The sequence below is a fragment of the Vicia villosa genome, unplaced genomic scaffold (assembly GCF_029867415.1).
Source record: "Vicia villosa cultivar HV-30 ecotype Madison, WI unplaced genomic scaffold, Vvil1.0 ctg.000032F_1_1_2_unsc, whole genome shotgun sequence".
In the NCBI taxonomy this organism is placed as follows: domain Eukaryota; kingdom Viridiplantae; phylum Streptophyta; class Magnoliopsida; order Fabales; family Fabaceae; genus Vicia; species Vicia villosa.
The window spans coordinates 115,991-143,358 of NW_026704966.1; the positions used below are offsets into that span (position 1 = coordinate 115,991).

Below are 27,368 nucleotides of genomic sequence, written 5' to 3' on the forward strand. Positions count from 1 at the left end.
AAAAGTCTGATGTATAGCCCATGTGAAAAGTCAACCTCATTTATAAACCCTTTTTAAAAAGTATAGAAGTGATAAAATGAAACTTCTATTTTAGACCAAAGTTTCTGATTCACCTAATAATCTTAATTAAAATTAAATTTTATAGATATACATTCATTGAAAAATGAACTTTATAAAAAAAAAACACCTATCTTAACGGTCAATTCTTGCAACTTGCTATAATAGTTTATACTGTTTATCAGATTGCATTGATGTGGCTCTGCAATATTGAATTTGTGACACAGTACCTTCAATATCAATACCACCTCTCTGCATTTGCAGTAACGCTAGATCCTAACAAATCTATAATACTACCTGTACAATATTTTTTTTAACTTCCTCTGTTCTATACAACAAAATCTCTTTTTTTTTTTTATTTTTTTTTATTTTACACTTTAAAAATGATGAAAAATATAAAATTATATTAATATCAACTAGTAATTTTGAACTAACAAAAATTACAAAACTAAAAATCACCTAGCATGAAAAGCCAGAGGAACAAGCTCCGACAAAGGCGTAGCCACGGGCGACGGAGCAGGCGAGTTCCGGCACAGCGGACACGTAGCACTCATCCGAAGCCACTCATCAACACACTCCGCATGAAAACAATGCTGACAATCCGGCACACACCGGATCATTTCTTTCGGAAGATAATCATTCAAACAGATCGAACACGGGCCTTCATTCGGCTTCGGCAGTCGCATACTCTCTCCAAGTAACATCTTCGGGTAGGATTCTATCTCGGGCTTTTCTAAGCCCAAGATAAACGGCCCGGGTAATTCAGTCTGAATGCCCGAGCCGTTTATATTATTTTGATTTATAGATACATTTTCGCGGCGAGTGTCAAGATGGAAGGAGTTGCGACGTCCTTGGGATTTTAAGCGGACGCAAATGTAGGAGGCGAGCATGATTGTTGAGATGAGGACGAGGATGCTTACGGCAATCGCGATGCCGTAGCCGAGACCTACACCAGCGGTGGTGGTGGTGATGACGGTGGTGGATGGTGGAAGAGCTGTGGTTGACATGAGAGAGAAAAGATAATACTAATGTAGTTGAATTTTATTTTTCTTTGTTATGAAGATTGAAGTGTTTGTGTGTGAGAATGAGAAAGAGAATGAAAATGAGAAAGAGAAAGTGTTAATGAGAAGTGGGAGAGAGAGTTGGAGTTGGGGGTTGTGATTAGGAAGCGGATTCAGCGGGAAAAAATTAAATGACTTCGGACACTGTGACGTTGACATTCAATAAAAACTACTAGTAGTGCTCAATTTTCATTGTGATTATGACAAGCTTTAATTGACAATGATCTATTTTAAATATAAACAAAACTTTGTGTATTTAGTTTAAAATTTAGACAAAAATATACATCAACTATTACTCTTTTATTTGGTTGTGGTTTTGGTTGTGGTGATAAATTTATTAATTATTGTTGTTGTGTTTATAAATAATTTTGTTTTGAATTTATTGAGTTATTGTTGTATTTAATTTATATTTAAGATAAAATAAAATAGTTATTCAATAATTTAAAAATTGAATATTTGTTTAAAAAGGGTGTCATATGAAATAGTATCATTCTAGAGGAAGAATTAATTAATATTTTTTAAGAGTATTTATTACGGATTTGGTAAAATAGAGATGTTGAAAGTTATCTTAGGGTATTCTTTTGGATTTTGGAACTTTGTTGCTTGTATATTTAAATTAGAAAGAGATGCTGAAAATGATGTTAGGGTATTCTCTTGAATTTTGGGTACTTTGTTGTTTGTTTATTTAAATTAGAAGTGTCATTGAGTTCTTTGCATTATCATGCATTTGCATCACCTTGAAAAACTTTTTTCCATGCATAAAATATTTATTTTACCAAAGTCAATCATTTGAATCATGACTCAACTTGAATCAAATCAAGGTGTTTTTTTAGAATTGGTTATTAAAGTAGCTATGGTCCAAAATGAACCTTTTTGCGACTAGAATCACATAAATTGAATAAAGTTTTTTTTTTGACAAGTCATATTTTGAATTGGAATGGATAATGAATGAGGGGTTGAAAATAACCATTATCGAAATGCTTTTGATATGATGGTTGAGGTCTCTCGTGATCAAAATAGAGGGAGTATCTATATGATTAACACTCCAATGTTTAAGTCAGTGTTTGAGAGAGGTTGAACTATGCAAGTGTGAATGAAAAGAATATATGAGTGCAACTAAAAGTCACACTTATATATGAGAGACACTTAGAATTGTTCCTGATTATCTGACGTGGGATGTGGAAGACCGTTGGATGCATATCAATGGTGGAGATGAACACAACAATCATGCTCATATGTGATGATCTAGAGCGAATTTTCACATGTACGTTCGTAAGTGGGGAGTTAAAGGAAGTGACAGATTTGCACGAAATCCTAAGTATATTTACTATGGGGAAAGAAAATTTTGACCTGATCCTATCAAATCAAAGATCTTCCATAAATAAAAGTCAACTAGGATTCAAATTAGATAGAACACCTATTAAAAGTTTAAATAATAAGAAAAAGAATTATCCCATTTATAAATTTACACACTCTAATAAAATTGGTTACTTAGATCCATTTTGCTCTAATAAGTTGAATAGGTCTAAAGGTAACAACCTTAGACCTCCAGGAAGAACTGACGCTATTGGACACAAGAAAATTTGGATACCAAAGGTGTAATGCTAGTATTTGTTGTGAAATTCTGGCACTTTACAATAGATGTCAAGACTGATGTCCTAACACTAAAATACAATGGCAAGACAGATGTTAAGACATTATTTGTTGACATAAAACTTTTACCAAATTAATAGTTATGCAGAAGTAAATAGCAGAAGGTAAAATGCACAATCAATTGTTAATCCAGTTCGGTGTAACTCACCTGCTTTGGGGGTTATCAAGCTAAGAAGGAAATTCACTATGATAGTATTAGTTCAAAGCTAAACAACCCTAGTTTACAACTTATCGCCTAATCGCTACCTTGTGCAACTTCTACCTAGGACACTCCTAGATATGAGATCCCCCTTTCACTTCCAATCACCTCGATGTCAATAACAAAAGACCAAAATAGAAGATCATACTTTCAATTACACACAATACACTCTTTGCTTAAAATCTCTTAAGTGATTGGCAATGAACAATCAGTCAATCTCGATGCATCAGAAAATACATGAGTGACATATATAAAATACATCACACTTAAACGACTCTCAAAACCTAAGACTCTAAATTTCCCATGATTCTTTTACAAAGTTGTGAAAGACATGACAAATATTAGGATTAGGTTTCTCTTTATATACTCCTCAATTGTCCATGGTCTTCATATTCTTCACCAAATATTTCTTGATCCACAAGTTGAGGGCAACACCAATTATGCAGAAAAATCTCCTTGAATCTTGGAACAAAATATCACAAGTTTCCTAAATTGTTTCAATATTCAATTTTAGAAACTTATGCATATTTGGAGATTAAATTAATTGTTCCAAATAAAATATTCTTGACCTGCGCAAATAATTAAGATATATCCACAAAGAATCTCACAAAATCAAATCAAATATGTCAAGAAAATAACAGCAGTTCGGCTCTTGCGATGACAGTTGATCAGGATGTTACAACACCGTGTCCAACATCTGACAATGATACATGTTTTAGCAAAATTGCTGTCAATCCTAAAACCAAAGGAACTTACATTTTTCAAGGATGATTTTCATATCAAAGATTTAGTAAATATTGAATGAAGATGTGCAAAGCAAAAAAGTATACTTTCAAATATTGAATGAAGATGAACTTTCGACAATAACCAGCTAATCCAAGAAAACTTCAAATTTCGGTGACAGACTTCAGAATCTCCCGTTGCAACACAGGTCAGACCTTCCAAGGATCAACAACAATACCTCTACTAGAAATAACATGATTGAGGAAACTCACTTCTCTTAACCAAAACCCGCACTTGGACAACTTAGCATATAATTGCTTCTCTTTCAACAATTCTAATACAACTCTCAGATGTTCGGCGTGCTCTTCATCAACAATAGAATAAATTACAATATCATCGATAAACACTACCACAAGCTTATCCAAATATGGATGAAAGACTCTATTCATATACTCCATGAACACATCAGGAGCAATAGACACACCAAACGACACTACTGAATACTCATAATGATCGTACCTCGTTCTAAATACAGTCTTCGAATTATCTTTAGCCTTCACACAAATATGATGATATCCTGATCTCAAATCAATCTTGATGAAGACACAAGCACCTATTAATTGATTCATTAAATTATCAATCCTCAAAAGCGGATATTTGTTATTGATAGTGACTTTATTCAGTTGTCGGTAGTCAACACACAAATGCATACTATCGTCCTTCTTCTTCACCAACAACACTGGTGTACCCTACAGCGAGACATTAGGCCGAATAAACTTCTTCTCGAGTAAATCTTCTAGTTGCTTCTTCATCTCCCTCGACTCTTCTGCAGACATTCGATACAAAGCTATTGACACTGGACTCGTACCTTGTACTAAGTCGATTGTGAATTCTACCTCATACTCTGGAAACAAATCATTGATGTCTTTAGGAAACACTTCTGGAAATTCACCAAAAACAAGAAGGTCGCTAATTATCTCTTTACCCTTAGCATATAACAAAGCCAACGCCATAAACATCATCGTACCATTTTTCACTGACTCGTCTACTTGCTTAGCAAATATAAATAAATCCTTTTCTTCCACGAACTAGAGAAATGAAACTATCTTATTAAAACAGTTAAGATGGACGTGGTTAAACTCCAACCAGTTTATACCAAGGATGAGATCTAGTTGATCCAATTTTTGGCTCTGGCGGCAAGTTGCAAATATCCCCAAGAAAAAATGTCAGAAAACTCACACATAACAGACATATCAATAGCCACGACATCACTCTCCACTCTCAAAGATGTGAATCACGTACCTTATCATCCCCTCTCAAGGACACTTCGACTTGACCGGAAGACATGAATCTCGAATCCGTACTCTTTTCGGGTTCGGAAAACAACACTACCTCAATAAGACCTACATTTTTGCAATCAACATCCCATTGAACAAACACTCCACAAGTGAAACATTTCAGAGAAGCAAAATATTCTCCACCACTTGTTTCAATCCCACTCCTGCAGACAAACGATTAAAAAAGCAAGCGAGCACCGACAGTGTTTCACATACATGTCGCATAGTATGGAAAAACAACATTAGACAACCTGTTAGGACAGACCGACCTGTTTAGATACCACTAATGTAACATCCTATTTCCCCAAATGCATAATTATAATTAAATTAAAGAATTTTCACAACTTTTTCACATAGGATGTTACACATCTTAAAATACACACACACACACACCTGTTGATCATGTAACACTTAATTTAAATAAACATACAACACAATATTTTAATGCAGACATTTTCCTTTAGGATTTTTATACGACATCTAACTCATCTGTTATGTACTTGGGATGTATACACGACATCCAACTCATTGGATATCATGGCAGCGGAATCATACTTAAAACACACATCAATTTAAGTATCATAATAAAAATTCATATTATAATAAAAATCACCGACTCGTAAGTCTTACCAAAATGCTTATCAAACCAAAAAAGAAAAATACGAGAGCATACATCGTCTCTCATGAAATCTCAATATAAAGCAAATAAATTTCTCCTCAGTGTTACATATCAGAGCATAACCAAAACTAAAACAATGAAACTAAAATAAATAGCTCAAAGAGTTAGCTTCCACTCACATCAGTGTCTCTACTCTTGAGTAACTGTACGATGCCCATGTAAAGGCAACATTGAAACAGAAAGGGTGAGAAATCACATTCAATAGTAACATGTATATTGCAAGGTAAGATATTAACACATATACATTACAAAGATAATCACTTACAATATTACACAATACATTCTCACACCTAACTCAATCATCACACACCACAGATAAAATGCATACAACTTATTTATGTAATGCAACTCAACTATGCAACTCAATGCATATGCATGTGGTACCAACTCAACATTTGATTCTTTTAGGAACCATGTCTCCTCTTCCGAACCCATGAGCCCCCTCTCCAAGCCCCATCTCTAAGATTGGGACAAGTCATTAGTCCCCTCTTCTGAAATAGAAAACATGCCTATTGACACAACTTAACATGAATGCATGAACTTATTAGCAAACTCAATGTGTTGAGGCCCCCTTCTAACCCTAACATACTTGCATTGACAAACTCGCGTAATCTTCTCTTCTGGATTACCACAACAACTCAACACCATTCACATAAAAACACAACTCAAGCACATATAATAAATCAACTCAATGAATTATTAATTCACATATATACAACTCGCCATTAACTCAACAACACACATCCGCACCTTAATTACACTCATCATGTATAATACATCAATTCTTACTCATAACGCATAAAGATATATAGTCATAACATTTATCGTCAATAACATGTCAACGATACATGTAATTCTCATCAATTAATTATATTGATACAACACATTCAACCATTAGCTACAATGTCACTTATTAGGAAACCGTTAGCTTTCCAATGCTTTAAACGAAATCTTGTTTGGACTTACGGATTAAAAGTTACGGCAAAAATCATCGAGAATACTACTCAGGCAAAAACAACAATTTCTCAAAATTTGGTTTAGTGCAATCGATTGCACTATAATGATAATCAATTGTCATCTTATGGATTTCGCTGCTGTTTTTCTCAAAATCACGTTTTTAGGCTATTTAGTCAATTGCTTCAACCATGCAAATCGATTAACACTCATTTTTTTTCATGCATGCAATCGATTGCGTTGAGATTGCAATCAATTGCACTGAAAAAAATTTCCAAAATTTCTCTGTTTCTTTGTCACGCAATCTGTTTCACTTCAAACCCTCTTCATACTAAACAAGTCCCAAATTCAACAACTTAAATTACACCAATTCAACTTCTAATAACACCAACACACTAATCATCTCATAATGAACATAAATCCCCCAAAATATTCATGAATCAATCACCTAAAATCAGACCCTAAAACACTAAACTCACATCAAATTCAACACGATTCAATAACATAACAACAACATATCAACATACACCTTTATAATTCATATCATGACATATAAAAACAATATCATCATCAATTATTTCACAACATTCATCATAAATCGAAGAGAATTAAACCTTACTATACCCTTCCATCATACCTCTATTATTGAACCAAATTCTCACCCTTACCTTGAATTTCTAGTAAGTACTATAAACTCTTCAACAATGGTGATTTTTTCTTTCTAATCTTTGTCCTTCCCAATTGCTCATGTTGCCTCTTTTTTCCCAAAATCTCAATGTTACGTATTGTCAATTCTCCACCCTCACTTTTATCTATTTTAAACAAAACCTAATTCTCTCATTTAGGTTATCCATATTTTATCTCCATTTATCTCTACATTCCCTAAACTACCCTCAATATCTCTACTAACTCTTAGTTTATATTTATTTATTTATTTATTTATTTATTTATTTTATTTAAATAATAAAATCAAATCATTATTTTAATTAAATAAAATAATTCTAATTTATTATATCTATCTCTAATTACTCTTCACACCCCTACCATATGGTCACACACTCTCACTCTCACCCTCACCCATATTTATTTAATCATTCACACATAATAATTAAATAAATACACAAAATTATAATTAAATTAAAATAAAATAAAATAAATTAAATTATTAAAATTGGGGTGTTATAGTTTGTCACCGTATTGTGGAGATGGGTAGACCAGACATAATGCATGATTTTTTTTGAGGATGACAGTCCCTAGTTGGCCCTCATGGAAGGAATGATTTATGAGACACGAAATCCCTTGAAGTACATGTAGAGGAGAAGGCGAGCGGTAGTCATATCCAATAGTTTTTTTTTTGTTGTTATTATTTTGTATTTTTGGAACAACTTATATATGGTCGATACATTTTGATAATTTCATGACTTTTTCATAATTGTGCACTATGTTTAAATCAACTAATGTATACATTTTCCTTCTGATTTATGGCATAAAATGATCTGAAATATGATGGTCTAAAATCTTAAATGACCTAAAATATGCGTGCCTAAAAAAATCAAATTTAGTGAATAAAAATAAAACAATTGAATACAGAAGGTATTTCAGAGATGTATCTCCGGATACATCCAAATTTTCCCGAATGTGTAAAGGGTGATTTCTAATTTCTGATTTCTAATTTCATATTAGTGTTATTTGTGTTTTTATTGTGATTCAATTTGTTACAGATTTAATAGAACAATTTTTAAGAGCAATATGCTGAAATGGTAGAATAGTTGATTAAAAGTTATTTTTAAGACAAAGGCTCAAGATATTTTTTTTGAAATTTTGGTATCCGACCTTGCGACCGACTAATCCAAGAGAATTCTTAGTATCTAGTAGGATTCGAACTCAAGACCTTGAGAGGAGCACACTCTCAAGATGCAAGCCTCCAACACATTTAAAATAATTTAAATTTATAAGGGTATTAATGGAAGAAAAAATGATAAACTATAAGCTATAAGCTAAAACGCTATTTAAAATAACATCTGAAAAATAAACTATAAGCTAGTAAAATAAGCTATAAGCTCTTGATGAAAAGACTGTTATCATACAAGTCTTTTATTATCATACGAGCTTATAAGCTATAAGCTATAAGCTCAAAATATGGCTTGCCAAACAATACCTTAGTCTATATGGGCCGGTCCGTCAAATCTGAAAAATTATAGGGTTTAGACATTAAAATTAGAGTCCATCTATTTTAAGGCTTTTTTAGTCTAAAAACCACTACCCATTAGGGTTAGTCGTATGAACCGTGGATAGCTCATTAGGTTCGCATAATTATAAATTTAAAAAAATATATATTAATACTTATACTGTCTTACTCCAAATTAATATATTGTTTTTTCTCACCTCATTAAATTTTAGACAAAATACCCTTTTTGGTCCCTTAACTATACCCCAAGATCCATTATGGTCCCTCATTTTTAAAAAATGTCAAAGTGGTCCTTTAATTGTTAAAAAAGGTCCACGTTAGTCCTTCCCGTCCATTTTTTTCAAACGGCGTCAGTTTTTGCTTGGGGTGACATTTGACGTGGCACTTGGTCATACGCGTAGCACGTGACTTGGCACCCATTCATCTTCAAGGTTATTAAAATTCTGAAAAAACATTCCAAAAATTCTGAATATGATTAGTAAAATTTTTGGAATGTTTTTTCAGAATTTTAATAACCTTGAAGATGAACGGGTGCCAAGTCACATGCCACACGTATGATCAAGTGCCACGTTAGATGCCACCCAAGCAAAAATTAACGCCGTTTGAAAAAATAGACGGAAATGACTAATGTGGACCTTTTTGAACAATTAAAGGACCACTTTGACACTTTTTAAAGATAAGGGACTAGAATGAATCTTGGGATATAGTTAAGGGACCAAAAATAGTATCTTGCCTAAATTTTATCTCTATTATATTCAATCTTTTTCTTTTAAAATTTATACATTAATATAATCAACACTCTTTCCTCGTTTTCTATTAGTTTCTCTTATGTTAAATATTCTACTATTATTTTTTACAATTTAGATATGTCTTGTATTTAAAAACACATTATAGTATTAATTAAAAATAATATAAAACTTAAAAATATATTATGTTTAAAATAATATAATTTTTAATTTCTATTATATGATTTTTATTTTAATTTTTTATATAAGAAAACACCGTTTATAACCGAGTAGTCCGAAGTTCCTCAAGGAGTGAATTTGGATAATAATTTTCGAGCCCGTTATAACTGAACTTTTTTGTCCAATCCATTTAGGATCGAATAGTCTATTTTGACAGTTGTAGAATCGAATATCCTTTTGCTCATTATGTATCCTCGTTACAAGGGAAACATTGATAGAGAGTATTCTAGAATCACTTGAAGAGACACATCAGTGATATTTTTTAGATGTCTAAATTATATTTTAAATATAAATATTAAACATTTAAAGACAAATATATTAAAAAACTAGACCTATCCATGTTTTGCAAAATAAAAATTTAGGTTTATAAGCTTGTATGAAAATAAAATGTTTTTTTATTTCATCACAAATTTATAACTTATTTTATTAATTTATAATTTATTTTTTGGATTATATTTTAAATAGCATTTTATCTTATATCTTATCATTTTTTCTTTTATTATTACCTTTATAGATTTTAATTATTTTAAATATATATTTAATTGTTAATTATAAAATATTTTTTATGTCATTTTATATTTATCAGCTAGCTAGTTAAATCGTTAATTTTACCAAAAACTTTAATTAGTTTATTAGCTGTTAGTCATCAACCATTAGCGATAAACTATCAATTATAAGCTATAATCTATTACCTAGCTTATCATCCAAATGTTAATTTTACCAAACAGAACCTTAATTAAATTTAGTGTAATTTCTTTGAATTAGAAATATTTATTTAAAAGACTAATAAAACATATCACTATCATTTGTCATTTTTTTCATAGTTATGTTATTTGAATCTCCAAATACATGGTACTAGCTTTTTTTTAATCTATGTCTCTTACTCCTACATTTCTCATGTTTTTCCCCATCAAATTTGCAATTTATAACTTTATATTCCTCTGCACAAATTAATTTTGATTTTAATTATAGAAATGAGAATTCTAATTTTAAGAGACAAAAATTCTTCAAAAATTCAATAGCATAAAAAGTTGCACCACCTTTCTTCCATTCCATCCATTTATTCATTGGCGGTGGAAATAAAACCCCTTCTCTTTTCATTTCACATATAAAATCATTCTCTCAAAAACATCTTAACCGTTTTCTCTCTCTACCTCTCTCTCTCTCTAAACGACGCCATCTCTATCTCGACTTCACCGGCGGCATTATCCCCGGCCACCGCCTCGCGGTTCGGTTCTCCTCATATTCCTTCGTTCGTTGCTTCAGATTCTTCGCGGTTTGGATTCTCCGTCAAATTTATCCGTTGAGGTTAGCGTTCTCTTGATACGTAATTGATTTGTTTATTTTCAAAAATCAAAATAATCGTTGATTCAATGCTTTGTGATTAGAGCTTCTCTGTTTTCTGGCGTTGAAATTCTATTGCATGTTTAGTTCAGTAGAACATTGATTTTGTTGCGTCGTAAGGTTATAATGCAATTGCGACGATGATGGATTAGGATGCTAAGGTTAATTGATTAGGATTGTTTCAGATTATTATAATCATCAATAGCAAGGTTTTAAATATCTGTCTCATTGTTGCGTAAAGACTTTCGTGATTTCGTCGGTAAATGTATTGCGACACTGATTGCACTAGTTGCGGTGTGAATTAACCACAGCTTTTTATATCGAAAAACGATGAATAATGGTATTCAGCACATCGGCAGATACTGCTGTCATCGGTAACGGATATCGTTGTCACTACCGTTTTTGCGGTAAGTGACAGTTTTTCAAAACCTTATAGGATTATTATTGTTACTATTATTTATAATGTTTTGGAATGCATTTTAATCAATTTCGTTCAGAGGAGCAAGGTTTTAAGTCGTAGTTGTGATTGTCATTACATTTCAGTCATTGATATGACCTGAAATGCTGAAAATAGTGATTTGTTCAAATTTTGCTGGTGTTGAGGAGCAAGGTTTTAAGTTGTGTTTGCGATTGTTATTACATTTCATTTCAATCATTGATATGATATGAATAGCTGAAAATAGTGATTTGTTCAAGTTTTGCTAGTGCTATCACATTGTAAATAGCTTCTATTTGATAATGTGTTATAACAAATAACGATTGGGAAACAGTAACAATTTGTTTAATTTTTGTTACACTGTAATGCCATAGCTGCTATATCACAGGAAAACATGTATTTGTTGTTAACATGTTTAGATGTTGTTAGGCTTAGGTAAATCTTTGCATTTTGGCTCTAGTATTTTTCTTTCACATTTAGTATGACTTTTTGATATAGACATACAAATGATATTTATTTTATTTTCATGTTTGCGTAGCTCACACTTTGTTTATAAAATGACCTATTGATTTTATTCTTCTGAGCTTTGTCTGCGAAGAAATATAGATTCACTATAGCCCATGTGCCAAATGCTTGTGAATCAATAAGTCAGATTCTAGAAGTCCCTGTAAACAGTTAATGTTTGTGAGGAAACATACTATAATTTGTGTCGTATCATTGTGTTTTTGAGGCTTAAATAAATGATCCTTTACCAGGATTACACATTCAGCATCATGTTTTGTGAGTTCAGGGACTAGTTTACTAACATACTAACATTTGCCTTTTAGAAAATGTTTGGTCTGTTCATTTATATTGCACGAGGGAGGGGACTTCAACCCATGTGTCTGTTGGAGTGTCTATTATCGGGGGCGGAGGGTAGTGTTTCTATGGGGCAACCTTGGCTACCCCTTTTTTAATTTTTTTAATACGTTAATGTACTTTTATATTTAACTAGTCTAATTATGTAGACTTAGCTACCCCAAATAAGTCTGTTTGTCAAACATTAGTAGGAAAAGTAAATAATTTATCTTTTGAATTTATGTTGATTGTTAAATTTATTAGTCTTGTTTTGAAACTTTCAATCTCTACAGTAACTACACAGAGCTTTGTCTACATCGATAAATTGCCATGAAAATATTTATAATCAAACTAGATGCTGAGTTTCTTGAATTAAATGTTTTGTATTAAAGAAGACATTGTTAGTCTGTTTACTTGACATTAAAAACATAAGGCGCGGGATAAAATTTTCTTATCTTCTTTCCTTGGTATTTACCGCTGTGCCCCTGCGCTATCAATAAGAAGGAATACCCAGCAAAGTCCCTTCTACTCATAGCGGGTTATTTAACTCCTAAATTCAGGCAGTTAACTTGGTTTGCGCAAGAATAGAATAGGATGAGAGCTTAAAGCTAAGATCGAGACGGGAACAGAACTGAACAAAAACATAGGAACCTACCATCTCATTTAAGGGGTACTTAAATCAACGTGTCAATCATCCCTACCCCGGATCTTTGGACTTAATGTCAGATTTTTTTCTGGGCCCGGGTTAAATATATGTCTTCAGCCGTATTTAAGTTATTGTTGCTGCTTGGGCACTTGGTTGAACCGGTACCTCAACAGCACTTGTCTTTGCCTCTCTCTGAGCAAGGTATGTAGGGTGCTCTATACCTTATTTATTTTATGCTTCTCTCTAGACTTGCTTCCTCCCTGGATCATTAAGTCCTTAAGTAAGGAAGTAAATAGTCGTCCCGGTAGTGGGAAAAGTCCGATTGCCTAGTAGCCCCAGTACTATAGGGAAGGCCTCTTCTTCGTATAGGCAAAGCCTCACTATCTTATCTCTGAAACCCTTAAAATGATTCAATTTTGAATTTGATTAGCATGTGATTCGCATCTTGGTCTTCTAGCCTCGATGAAAGCCCCCTGATTAGATAGGGGGCAAAATCACGACAAACCTACCCATCATCAAAGTAAGCCCAAGTCTATGCAAGAAGGCCAAGGTCCTGTCCTCCGGATCTATCAAAATTCAAAGAGTTGGGCTACATAAAAGATCCTATTCTGAAATGGATATAGGCTTAACTAAAGCCCAATGCCAAGCAACGCCCTAGACTACAAGTGAAGAAATAGGGTTCCACTAAGCCCTTAACCCGACACAAGATGCGTTTTTGCTTTTTTTTCTTTTCAGAAAAGCTCCTTGACCAAGGGCCCACTTAAACAGAAGGAGCTCGCAGAATACTTCCTTCAGGGCTGGAGTGAAGAGCCAGCACCTGTCAGGCCAAGCAACCAAAGCCGGGGACCTAGGTGGGAATAGTGAAAGAAAAGAAAGAGAAGGGGAAGAAGCGGGGTAGAGTAGTTGGTTAATTATTTTTCTTTATAATTGCCTCCCTCATAAAATTTCAACTAGTTCCGCTGCTGTCTGTTATACAAATTAGCGCTATATTTTTTTTGACAATAAACAGAAAGTAAATGAGATACTGGATTATTATTAATTATTTCAGTACTAAACAATATTGGGATTTTCTGACATCAGTTTTGGCCATTAACCAACTCATTCCTTTTATGTTGCTCTTAAACCAATATATGCTTTTTATCCCTTCCCTCCCAACTTTATCCACTTATTTTTGGAAGGAGGAAGAGTGACGACAATACATCATTTTAGTTTGTAGTTGTGATCAGAAACTATTTAAATATCATTTTGATGAGTTTATCAATCACATTCTTCTGTTTGTTCTGGAATTATCCTTGCTTTTCAAGTTATTAAAATTACAAATAAAGGCAACTTGATATTTTCAGGAAATCCTTGCTGTGACAGAAATTTCGGATTCTTCTGCAATGGGTGCAGGTGAAGATCTTGTAAACAATGCAGCTAGTCCTGCTGAGAATCCCACTATCCACGCCACTGGTACTACAGGAAATCCTATAAATGACAGAGCAGATTTCTCAAAAAAGGTTGAAAGCGTCCAAGCGGTTGATGTGGAAACTCCTACAAATGGCCAACCAAATCATGCAGTAAATCCTTTAAATGACCAAACAAGTGGTTCAGCAAATCCAGTAATTGCCCAAGCTAATGTTGCAGAAACCCCTAGAAATGAAGCAGGTGGTATAGAACCAGATAATCCTATAAATGACCAATTAAATGATGTGGAAAATCCTGCAAACAACCGAGCAGGTGGCGCAGAAACAGAAACTTCTACGAATGACCAATTAAATATTGCGGAGACTTCTGTGAAAGACCAAGCAGGTGGTGTAGGCAAAATTCTTGTTCACAATGAAGCTGATGCTATAGAAAATCCTTTAGTTGACAAACAAGATGCTGCAGAAAATCTTGTAGAAAAGAAAGCAGATGCTATTGAAACCCTGTCAAACATCAAAGAAGATTCTGTTGAAACCCCGTCAAACATCGAAGAAGATACTGTTGAAACCCCGTCAAACATCAAAGAAGATACTGTTGAAACCCCGTCAAACATCAAAGAAGATACTGTTGAAACCCCGTCAAACATCAAAGAAGATACTGTTGAAACCCCTGTAAGCAACAAAATAGACCGTCTTCCAGCAGAAGCAAAGGAGATACTGATATCATTGGCAGATAAATGGGAGGATGTACTAGATGCAAGTGCATTGCAGGTGATCCCTCTCAAGGGGGCAATGACAAATGAGGTATTCCAAATAAAGTGGCCAGCTACAAGTGGGGAAACCTCACGGAAGGTTGTAGTTAGAATCTACGGTGAGGGTGTGGACATTTTCTTTGATAGGGAAGATGAAATACGGACATTTGAATACATGTCAAAAAATGGTCAAGGACCTCGTCTACTAGGACGTTTTACAAATGGGCGCGTTGAAGAGTTTATCCATGCACGGGTAATCTGATACTGATATTACTTTTATTCTTAGTAATATATTATATTACTCAAACCAACATTTGGAAAATTGTGTTATCTGGTTAATGATTAAAAACTGTAAAATGTATGTATTATTAAACTAACATCACTTCAAATTTACTTTTTTATCCATTATTAACCTTGCATTGTAATGTGTCGTAAGTTTAGGATTTTTAAAATAATAATGAAGAACTATGAAATTTATGAACTCGACGTGCTCATATATTCCATTTTTTCATTCTGAGTTGTCAGACATTGTCAGCTTCTGATCTACGTGATCCATCAATTTCTGCTCTTATAGCGGCCAAAATGAAGGAGTTTCATGATCTAGATATGCCGGGTGAAAAGAAAGTCAATCTTTGGCGTACATTGAGGCATGTGCTATCTGAACACCCATCTCATAGTCACCTTTTTAAAAGAATTTATTTGTGGCAATAAAAGTTATTTGTCTCATTTGTATAAACTTTGCTAGAAATTTATCATTTCTCATGTATTTTCATTTCAATGCTTCAGAAATTGGCTTAATGAGGCCAAACGTTTGTCTTCTCCAAAGGAAGTTGAAGCTTTTTATTTGGACACAGTCGACAAGGAAATCTCTATTTTGGAAAAGGAACTATCAGGCGCACACCAACAGATAGGATTTTGCCACAATGATTTACAATATGGTAACATAATGCTTGATGAAGAGACCAATTCTGTGACCATAATAGTGAGTTTCTCTTCGTGCTTGTAAAATTTTGATTCTAATGCTAACACCTTTGCAGAAAAATAATTTTGATTCTAATACTAACACCTTTGTTGAAAAATAATTTTGATTCTAATACTAACACCTTTGTTGAAAAATAATTTTGATTCTAATGCTAACACCGTTGCGGAAAAATGATTTATATTTAATTTTTCATTAGGTCTACACTGAAGAAATAATTAGTTATTCTAACTATCTTCTCATAAAAAAGGGCAACTTGGTGATACAAAGCTCTCGCCGTGAACTATAAATAAAATGTTTTCCCTTAGTATATGCACTTTTTATCGCATGATTAATACTTTTTCCTCCAAACCGAATTTTACCAACATTTATGAAAAATAAAAAAGGCGATGTTTCAATAGCACGACTTAAAAGTGATCATAACCAGCAAGTATGATTTATTGTTACGTCTGTAACAGGACTACGAATATGCAAGTCACAATCCTGTAGCATATGATATAGCAAACCACTTCTGTGAGATGGCTGCGAACTATCATTCAGAAACGCCTCATGTTCTTGATTACAGCAATTATCCTGGTATGTTGCGACTTGTGGCTTTTTGAATCATTCATTGTTTTAGTGTGCTGTGAAAAATATGTTCACTTAGCTGGTTTTCTTGACAGATTTTGAGGAGCGTGTAAGATTTATTTTGGCATATTTGCGTTCCTCAGGTAATGGTTTTTTTTTATTATTTAAATACGGACCTGTTTGGATTGGCTTATTCGAGCTTATCTACTCACGTAAATTGTGATACTGTTTGAGAGACTTTATCAAAACAACGTAGGACATTATTTATAAATTGTTTTTAGCTTATTTTTATAAGTTCTTCAAGATAGTTTATGAGCTGCAAATAAGTTGTTTATCCAAACAGGCCCATATATATATATATATATATATATATATATATATATATATATATATATATATATATATATATATATATTTTATATATATATATATATATATATATATATATATATATATATATATATATATATATATATATATTATATATATATATATATATATATATATATATAAAATATCTATATATATATATAAAATATATATATATATATATATATATATATAATATAATATATATATTTCATGGTTTCGAACAAACAAGTTGTATGGTCTAAAATTAACATACAGTATCTATATTTCAATGTACCCTTGTATTCCGTCGATCATATACCCATGCACGGCCTTAAGAATTGTATGGTTATATTTTGTTTCTGAAATTATGGGACCTGAGTGCAGGCGAAGAACCAAGTGAGAGTGAAATGGAGCACCTACTTCAAGAAGTTGAGAAATATACACTTGCAAATCATCTATTCTGGGGCCTTTGGGGAATAATTTCGGTATGTGCACTAACTATATATTTTTTTATTTCACTCTTGGTTGGGTTTGGGTTGAGACCTTAGAGAGGGAGAAGTTATTCAATAAACACACTAGGTTTTTCTGCACTATTTCTATGAATAGAAAGATTAGGATATTAAAAATACAGTAATGCTGAAATCTACCTAGAGTTTTCATAGACCGTCAAAAGAAAAGTAAGTAGAGTAGATACGTATTGTATTTTATTGCCTCCCTTATTTTAACGTAACTTCTCATACCAATGGCAAGGGTATTTACTATTCGTGGCTGGATTTCATGGGGAAAAAATTATGATGATTGCATCACTGTAAAGTGAAAACAATCTTACAAAATGACATACAGAACTAGAAATCCAATGCTCCTTTAATGGAGGATGATCTTGTGAAAGCAAGGAGGGATATTTTCCACTCACATTTTTCTATATTTTAAATCTAGATATATTCTGAACTTCCTCTGTCTTCTGATTGTTCACTTCTTTTTACAGCCATAAGATATGTTTCAGCAGTATCACTTATTGAAAAAAAAAATGTTTCAGCAGTATTATTGATTGTGGAAACATATGTTTCCTTTTTAAGTTTTTAGAAAATTAACTTGGTGGATTTTTGAATTGCATTTGTGGATTAGGGAATGATAGTTACAACTTCTATGGATCAATTACGAAACTGGAGTTTAATTATTGAAAGGAATAACTTGGGATATCATTTTTTCAAAATAAATATTTCTTTGATGGCTAAACTTTTGAAGTCGAAAGAAATTACCCATAAGAGGTTTCTCAGCAATATAAATTTGTTTCACGATACAATATCTCTTTTAATTATAAAATATTGGATCTCAACTACAACAAAGTACTTTTGGTTTAGAGAAAGTTTTACTTTTATCAATAAACTTTTTTAGCTTTCAAGAAAAAGCTTAAATTAAGCTTCTGAGTTTTAGCTTCTTTAAGAAGTGTTTTCTTATGAGGCAAACACTTATTCCTGTAGAAAGGATCAGGAATATGGGCGGTGCCGAAAAATACCTGCATTCCATACAAACCAGACTAGTGTTATCAAATATGCGCCGTGGCAGCGCTATGGGGATATACATGGCGGTTTTTTCAGCTCGCCGCAATGGATAGATTGCGTAATTCGTGTAACCTCCTAGAATATGAAAATTTCTCCTTATGGACTAGGTATAGCAAGAATAGAGGTAGGAAATTTTAATCTTCAATCTTCATTGTCTTATCTTCTGATTATTTTGTTCAGGGTCAAGTAAACACAATTGAATTTGATTACAAGGAGTATGCGAAACAGAGGTTTCAAGAGTATTGGGCAAGGAAACCTTATCTTCTTAGCTCTGATGCACCTTCTCCTTTTAATGTCCCTGAGGGAACAGGTATTTAGCTTTCTCTCAGAGTGTTCACATCAAATTTCTTTCTCAAAGCTAAAATGAACTAAACTAGTATAATTCAGTGAGACTGACATGCAAATTTTAGTAATTTCCATCTCTTTTTATCCTGTTTTTGAAAGCAATATTATGTAATCTCTGCATATTTTGGAATGTTAGTGCCAATAGACAGTTATTTTCATTTATATTTATCGTTACTCTTATCAACTAAACTAAACACATTGCAGGAGAGCTTGCATCCGGAGGGCACACCAAAGGAGGAAAGAACACTGGTATCTTCAGGAAGATGAAGAGAGTTTTGGGTCTCGGCTTGTTCAGGTCGAAAAGCTAAACCAAGGTTCCTGCCAAAACATTTTCCTTAATGTACTAAACAATTACTATATCTTGGTATCATATTTTTTATTTAAAGATATCATATTTTTTATTTGTTCATTCTTTAAATTCGTGTACGAGAATGGTTAATAATTTACGCGATTGTACGATCATAAATCTTAGCACTAAGTTTACGTTACGCATATACATTGATAATCAGTTCAGAAGGAGTGATAATCAGTTCAGAAGCAGATATATAAGCATCCAAACAAAAAGTTGAAAAAGAGAGGTTCAATTTGATTTAGTTAACTACATAGAGTTTTCTTGCAAATCATTATGTTATTAATACAGTGGTTACTAATTGATCAAGACTTAAAACCATGCATTAGTATATTCTATATTGTTCACTTTTTTGTCATATGTAGTCTACTGGTTAGGTTTACACACTTTAATGTAGAGAAATACTAAGAAAATCTTGAATTCAAATGTGCATAATTATGAGTCTGATTGGTAACACCTAAAAAAGAGCTTTTAGCTTTTCAGCTCACGTTAATGAAAAAGCTCTGTTTGGTAACGCTATTTTAGCTTTTAGCTTGTAGCTTTTTTACTAGCTTTTAGCTTTTTTTTTCAAAAGCTATTTGAAGTAGCTTTTGAGCTTGTAGCTTTTAGCTTGTGACTTTTTTTTTTTCATTTATACCCTTATTATTTTAACAAAATATTATTACCCTTATTAATTAAAATGATCATTTATGTCATTTTGTATTTATCAGCTAATGAAACAGCTAATTTACCAAACACTCATATTAGCTTATCAGCTATCAGTCACCAGCTAAAAGCTATCAGCTATCAGCTATAAGCTACCAGCTATCAGCTACTAGCTAGTTTTACCAAACAGAGCCTATATCTTCGCAACTATCAACTGAATTGAATTGTGTTTACATGATTCTTTATTGTTCATTTCTATGCATTTTGAGTTCAATCAATTTTTTTATTTTATTTTTATATTTACTCCTAGTTTTCTCCATATCATTATTCGTATATTAGAACTCTGAATTAATGACACTCTATTCTGCTCATGTTTGACAAAAATCAGCCAAAATTCATACATAACTATGAGATTTTGGACGAAGATATCCAACTTGACATAATCAATATTGTCACTCGAGCTGAACTTTACGGACTTCACGAAGTTATTAACTAATGTCCAATTATATTTCATTTTAATCATATATATTTGATGAGATGGTGATGATTGAATATTTGTTTATATATAAAGTTATTACATTTCCAATCTTAGTGCATGTTTATAACATCTTTCTTTGTTTGGGTAGCATGACAAATTCAAACAACGTGTTTCATCATGCACTTTCAGTTTCACGTACATCCAACAACCATATGGTTAACACAAACTCTGTCGGTTACCGATTATTCCCTTAATTGAATCTTTGCCTTTATGCTTTTCCGGCCATAATTGGAACATATTAATCCTTTTTTTAGGTCAACATTCTAGTTGCTAGCTAGAGACTTTTCCTGGTTGTAAAATTCCATATTCGTTGCTATGCAATAATTCAGAGTGACTTATAATCCTCTTGAAATGTTATACACGTTGAGAAAACTTTTAAATTTTGTTGAGTTTCATTCAATTTTATAAAATTGACTTGCCATTATCCCCATTTATATTGAAATCATATCTTGTTAAATATGCTATTCTTAACAAAAACATTGTAATTTTACAGGATAACCCATTTTTCTTGGAAATTTCTTCACCCACCTCCTAACCTTCTTGCTCACCCCTGGTGAATTTACAACACTACCCCCTTGTTTCGGAAGTTCATTTCCGAAAACGTATTTTTATTAAAAAAAAAGGTGTTTTCGGAAATGTCACCAATTTCTGTGATAGGTAAATTATTCCCATCAGCCGTGTGAATTTGAAGATCACCAAAATATCTTGTAACGTTTGTAAGAGTATCAACATTGTTGGTCATATGATTTGAGGCCCCAGAGTCAAAATACCAAGGAGAACAGGGAGGAGAAGGTTTACCTGAAATTCCTAAAGCAGAAAAAGCTGAAATTATCATTTGTTGAACCATTTCAGGAGTCATGTTCTGGACGTTGGTGGAAGCAATCTGATCCACACTACCAGTTGCAGAAGAGGAACCAACACAGGCAGTAAAAGCGGGTACAGTTTTCTTTGGTGGTCTTATAGGGCATTCCTTAATGATGTGACCGTCTTTTTTGCAATAGTTACAGAACTTGTTAGGACAGTGTGAAGCAAAATGTCCAAGTCCTTTGCAGCAGAAACATTGGACAGCACTCATATCACGTCCTCTAGGCTTGCCTTGTACAGCGTATGCAATCGGAATCGAAGACGATTTATGTTGTTCCATTGTTGTTTGAGTTAGGAGGCGCTGTTCTTCACGAAGAAGCTCATTAAAGCATGCATCCAAGGTGGGGACAGTGGCTCTATTCATGAGATTGGACCGGATACCTTCAAAATCAGATCTCAGTTTCATAAGAAATTGATCTCTTTGAGTAGTTTCGTGAACTTTTCGCACTGCAATTTGATCGGTAGTTGACAAATCTTCATAGACAATGTCAGTGTATTCAGCCCAAAGATTGATAAAATGAGAATAAAATTCAGAAATTGAGAGACTATCCTGTTGAGAAATGGCAATGTCGTGTTCTAGCTGGAATCTACGAGCTGCGTTATTTTGGCTGTATACTTTCTTTAGATAGGCCCACATCTTTGCTGCAGTGTTAAATGGCCGAAGATTGAGAACAATGGTAGGATCAACAGAGCCTATGATCCATGCCATGACTTGAGCATCTTTGACTATCCATTTGGCATGGTCTTCCTTGTGCTTCTCTTTGTCAGGGGTAGGTTTGGTGCCATCAACATGACCCCAAAGATCCTTACCAGTGACAAAAATCTGGAACTGAAATGCCCAAGCTGAATAGTTCTTGTCATTCAGGCGAATGAACAAAATATCATATTTGTCATACTTTTCGGTAGACATGAGGTCGAGAAAAATGACAAGAGAGGACAAAAAAACTAGATCTGGACAGATTCGAGAAAGACAAGAAACTAAGACTGAATTAGGGTAGGATCGAAACCTAGACTGATACCATGTCAAACACGTATTATCAAACTGTGTTTTTCTTCTGTTGTCTTATTTCTCTATATATAACTAGTGTATACAATCTATTTCCTTAATTAAGGAGATGCTAAATAATTACATAATTACAGCTAATAATAATCAATATTTTGTAATAATGAGGAAATCAACTATGTCATTATTCTGCTAATAAATTCCATTGACACGAGAATGGTTAATAATTTACGCGATTGTACGATCATAAATCTTAGCACTAAGTTTACGTTACCCATATACATTGATAATCAGTTCAGAAGGAGTGATAATCAGTTCAAAAGGAGATATATATCTCAAGCATTCAAACAAAAAGTTGAAAAAGAGAGGTTCAATTTGATTTAGTTAACTACATAGAGTTTTCTTGCAAATCATTATGTTGTTATTAATAGAGTGGTTTGTATAAGTTGGCCCTTAGTTAAAGTAGTTGCTAATTGATCAAGACTTAAAACCATGCATTAATATATTCTATATTGTTCATTTTTTTGTCATATGTAGTCTACTGGTTAGGTTTACACACTTTAATGTAGAGAAATACTAAGAAAATCTTGAATTCAAATATGCATAATTATATCTTCGCAACTATCACCTGAATTGAATCGTGTTTACATGATTCTTTATTGTTCATTTCTATGCATTTTGAGTTCAATCAATGTATTTTTTTTTTTGTTTTTACTCCTAGTTTTCTCCGTATCATATAATGGCTCTATTGTGTTCATATTTGACAAAAATCAGCCAAAATGCATACATAACTATGAGATTTTGGACGAAGATATCCAACTTGACATAATCAATATTGTCACTTGAACTGAACTTTACGGACGTCACGAAGTTATTAACTATATATACTCACAATGTCCAATTATATTTCATTTTAATCATATATATTTGATGAGATGGTGATGATTGAATATTTGTTTATATATAAACTTATTACATTTCCAATCTTAGTGCATGTTTATAACATCTTTCTTTGTTTGGGTAGCATGACAAATTCAAACGTGTTTCATCATGCACTTTCACGTACATCCAACAACCATATGGTTTACACAAACTCTGTCGGTTACCGATTATTCCCTTAATTGAATCTTTGCCTTTATGCTTTTCCGGCCATAATTGGAACATATAAATGCTTTTTTTAGGTCAACATTCTAGTTGCTAGCTAGAGACTTTTCCTGGTTGTAAAATTCCATATTCGTTGCTATGCAATAATTCAGAGTGACTTATAATCCTCTTGAAATGTTATACACATGTTGAGAAAACTTTTAAACTTTGTTGAGTTTCATTCAATTTTATAAAATTGACATGCCATTATCCCCATTTATATTGAAATCATATCTTGTTAAATATGCTATTCTTAACAAAAACATTGTAATTTTACAGGATAACCCATTTTTCTTGGAAATTTCTTCACCCACCTCCTAACCTTCTTGCTCACCCCTGGTGAATTTACAACACTACCCCCTTGTTTCGGAAGTTCATTTCCGAAAACGTATTTTTATTAAAAAAAAAGGTGTTTTCGGAAATGAACTTTCGAAAACGTGTTTTTTTAATATAAAATATTGATTTCGGAGATGCATCTCCGAAATAAAGTTACATTTTCAGAAAATGTGGTGTTTCGGAAGTTCATCTCCGAACTCACCCCCCTTGGAGGAATTCGGAAATGCACTTCCGAAAAAAGGTCTGGACAGAAGAAAAATAACAAACAAGAACGATTCGCTTTATTTAATCGGATGAAGACGATGGAGGAGACGCTGCAACAGGTTAGAAAGTCCTGATCCTCTAGAAATCCATACCACATTGTAACTTACCAACATAATAAACAACAACAAAAAACTTATGAGCAAACTATACTTACATCATAGTGGTGTAGATCCTTATCAGCCACTCGCAACTGAAAATGATTAGCACGAACTTGAATTTTCCTTCCCAATTTTCCTTCTGAGACGACGGAGCCGACTCTAGAGTAGCCTTCTGTTTAACTTCGGCAGTCAGGCTCTCGATGGAGATCAGAGCCGAACTCAAGGAAGCAACCGGCGCTGCGACAGATGGAACAAACGGCGCTGAAACAGATGGACGAACAACCGGAGCTGCAACAACACACGAAGGAGAGGTAACCGGGGCCGAAGCATATGACGGAGGAGGTGGATGTCCGGAGGAAGAAGGATTGGAGGTACGTCCACCGCGAGAGCCACGACCACGACCACCACGGCCTGATCCTGCAGCATTGATGGATGATTGTTGAGAATGTGCAGGAGATGGTTGACTCCGGCGAGACATTGTGATGAAAGCAGTAACAAGAGATAGAAAACGTTAAAGCAAAGAAGAAGACTAACGATCGAAAATGATTTGGGATATGATTGAAAGAAAAATCAGTGAGAGAGCGGTTTATAAATAAGAAAGTGTTTAGAAGTTAACCGTAGAGTGGTGGGGAGAAGGAAAGGCACCTCGAAATTTAAAAGGTTTTTGTATTCTTTTAAATAGGGAAAGTCAAAGTTCTATGTTTATAATCCAAAAGATGGATAGTGTTCGCGGCGATGAAATTCAAGAATCTACATATTGAAATCAGAACAATCCAAAAACTAAGATGATAAATCCAATACAAAAACACTGTGCGATACAATCCGAAATCACAACAAAACAAAACAAAACACGTCAAATAAAACAAAAAACACATTATTCTTCCCGACGAGCGAACTCCTCCGAATGAAGATACTGATACCAATCCGCATCCCACTCAGTCTCAGAACCATCAGCATCAACCACGACTCTCACGCCAGATAGTTGAGCTTGAGCATCCGGGCCCCGGGGCCCCTGAGAACGAGAAGTAGAGCCGGTCGAAACCTTCTTCTTCTCCTTCACCTCCTTCACTCCGCGAGAAGTAGAGTCGGTCGAAACCTTCTTCACCTCCTTCACCTCCTGTCTGATGCGTGCTGGTTGGTTGTCTAACATGTTCCTGTAAACAGTTGAAATTGATTAATATGCGAGACAAAATAAAAAACTAAAAAATTTAAACTTCTGATACAATTCGGAAGTTCATTTCCGAAAACTGGGATGGAGGTGTTTTCGGAAATGAACTTCCGAAACACCCCTGCGATGGACTTTTCTGCAACTTCCATGGCAGACCCCTAAACCAAACTTCAAACCAAATCAAAATGCTTCTAAACAACCTAAATACTACTAACAACCTAACCATATATCATTTATGCAATAAAAACCCTAAATAACATGCATTTGAATAATAGATCTAAAAATTTCAAAACTTACAAAGTGTTAGGATTGAGGGCTTTTGAATGTTGTTTAGCAGTGTGATTGGAGCCTTGATGCAGCTTTGGAATTCTGTTTGCACAAATTTTCGCCTTTGCCACTTTTTGTTTTGATTTAGGGTAAATGATTGGGGGAGGGGGAGTGTTTTGATAAATCTGCAGAAATCGCAGTATTTCAGAAGTGAACTTCCGAAATAATGTTTTCGGAAATGAACTTCCGAAATAAGTCAATTTTTTCAAAAAAAGACGCTTTCGGAAATGAACTTCTGAAGCAGGGGTATTTTGGAATTTTCGCTGGGGGTGACCCCCCATAGGGAGGTGGCTAAAGAAATTTTCTTTTTCTTTCACTTTACTTAATGATCTTTATTTTTTCCCTAATGTTTAACATATGCAGCGTTTGTCCAATATTTTTAATAGTAAGTGAGCAAATTTTAATTTATATATTTTTTCCATACGTTTTATCATTAAAATTTAATAAACATTTTTGATAGATTTAAAGTTAGGTCTTTAATAATTTTATTTGGGAATTTTCATTTTGTTCTCTTAGTTTGTCACAAATTTTATATTCCCATGTACTTCTAACACTTTTGTTCATTTAGTCTTATATAGAAAATGTTCTTATAAATTAACTTCTCCTGAAAAATCATTTAATACATTCATTATTACTCATATATTAACTTCTCCTGTCACATTAATTACACCGTTTTTTTTCTCTTTTTATTTAAATAAGTGATTATCCATATATATTTGCTTCTTTTCTTGTGTGTTTTTAAGTTTTTATCATCTTGTGCGGTGTTTGTTGGTTTTTTGGTCTTAGTACGGTGTTTGTTGGTTTTTCCGTCTTAGTACGGTGTTTATTTGTTCAGATTGACACATTTACTTCAAATCATTGCAGATCTAAGGAAGACTTGGGCATCAATGTTACAGATCCAGAAGTATGAATATTCTGGTGACTTTTATTTTATCATATTTGTAGGCACTTTCATGTTACCGTTGTATGCTATTAATCTAGGTGCTGCAAGATTATTTGCAGATTCACTTTTTTCAGTTTTTAGCGATCTTGAATTTGTAATGATCGATGTATTTTCAATTTGAATGAATGAATATCTTTTCTTAAAAAAGTGTTCATGTATAATAGTGAGGTATTTTATTTCTTTTTATGCAAGTTATAACATTTTGTTTTTACAAATTCGATATTTTCTACGCGCGTAATTACAGAGACTAATATCTCAAAGTGAAGAGGATCACAAAATTCTTCTTTTAAGAAATTTAACACTCAAGATTCGAAATGCGAGCATTCGGTGAGAAGTAGTTATGAGATTCTTACTCTGTTGAGTTTGGGTGTAGAGTAATCTGGCGGTTGCCTTGAACCTGTTAATTCGGTCTGAGACTCGATTGTTCCTTACAGGATCAAACGATTGGGTGGAGGTGTTATGCTTAATAGATTATCGACTCGCGATCTCCTTTTAAGAAGGGCATTAGTTTATCGTATCATGAGAGACTTTACGTTTTCTACTCGGACGAGATGAAATCCCTGAAGCATGTCTTATTAGACTGCAGAGTTTTCAAGATATTCTGGTCAGAGTTTGGTTATTTGGATTGGTTTGAGCTTGAACCCTTATTTTG

The 27,368-nt window shown here is 33.4% G+C and overlaps 2 protein-coding genes across 5 annotated transcripts; one reads left to right on the forward strand and one right to left on the reverse strand.

Moving 5' to 3' along the window:
• Nucleotides 1–260: 260 nt before the first annotated feature.
• On the reverse strand, nucleotides 261–1,088 carry LOC131622525 (putative RING-H2 finger protein ATL69). The gene has a single exon (XM_058893558.1). The coding sequence runs from the start codon at nucleotides 1,062–1,064 to the stop codon at nucleotides 513–515; it is 552 nt and encodes a 183-aa protein (XP_058749541.1). The 5' UTR covers nucleotides 1,065–1,088; the 3' UTR covers nucleotides 261–512.
• Nucleotides 1,089–10,864: 9,776 nt separating this feature from the next.
• LOC131622532 (probable choline kinase 2) lies at nucleotides 10,865–26,792 on the forward strand. 4 transcript variants are annotated; one of them, XM_058893570.1, is made up of 10 exons: nucleotides 10,865–11,124; nucleotides 14,423–15,487; nucleotides 15,760–15,881; nucleotides 16,021–16,216; nucleotides 16,672–16,789; nucleotides 16,876–16,923; nucleotides 17,516–17,616; nucleotides 18,874–19,003; nucleotides 19,243–19,352; nucleotides 26,638–26,792. In XM_058893570.1, the coding sequence occupies exons 2-9, from the start codon at nucleotides 14,462–14,464 to the stop codon at nucleotides 19,344–19,346; spliced, it is 1,845 nt and encodes a 614-aa protein (XP_058749553.1). In that variant the 5' UTR covers nucleotides 10,865–11,124; nucleotides 14,423–14,461; the 3' UTR covers nucleotides 19,347–19,352; nucleotides 26,638–26,792. The 4 variants fall into 4 exon arrangements, with proteins under 4 accessions (XP_058749553.1, XP_058749552.1, XP_058749554.1 ...); XM_058893569.1 differs by having other exon boundaries at nucleotides 19,243–19,378; nucleotides 26,638–26,791; XM_058893571.1 differs by lacking the exon at nucleotides 26,638–26,792 and adding an exon at nucleotides 21,064–23,421.
• Nucleotides 26,793–27,368: the final 576 nt, after the last annotated feature.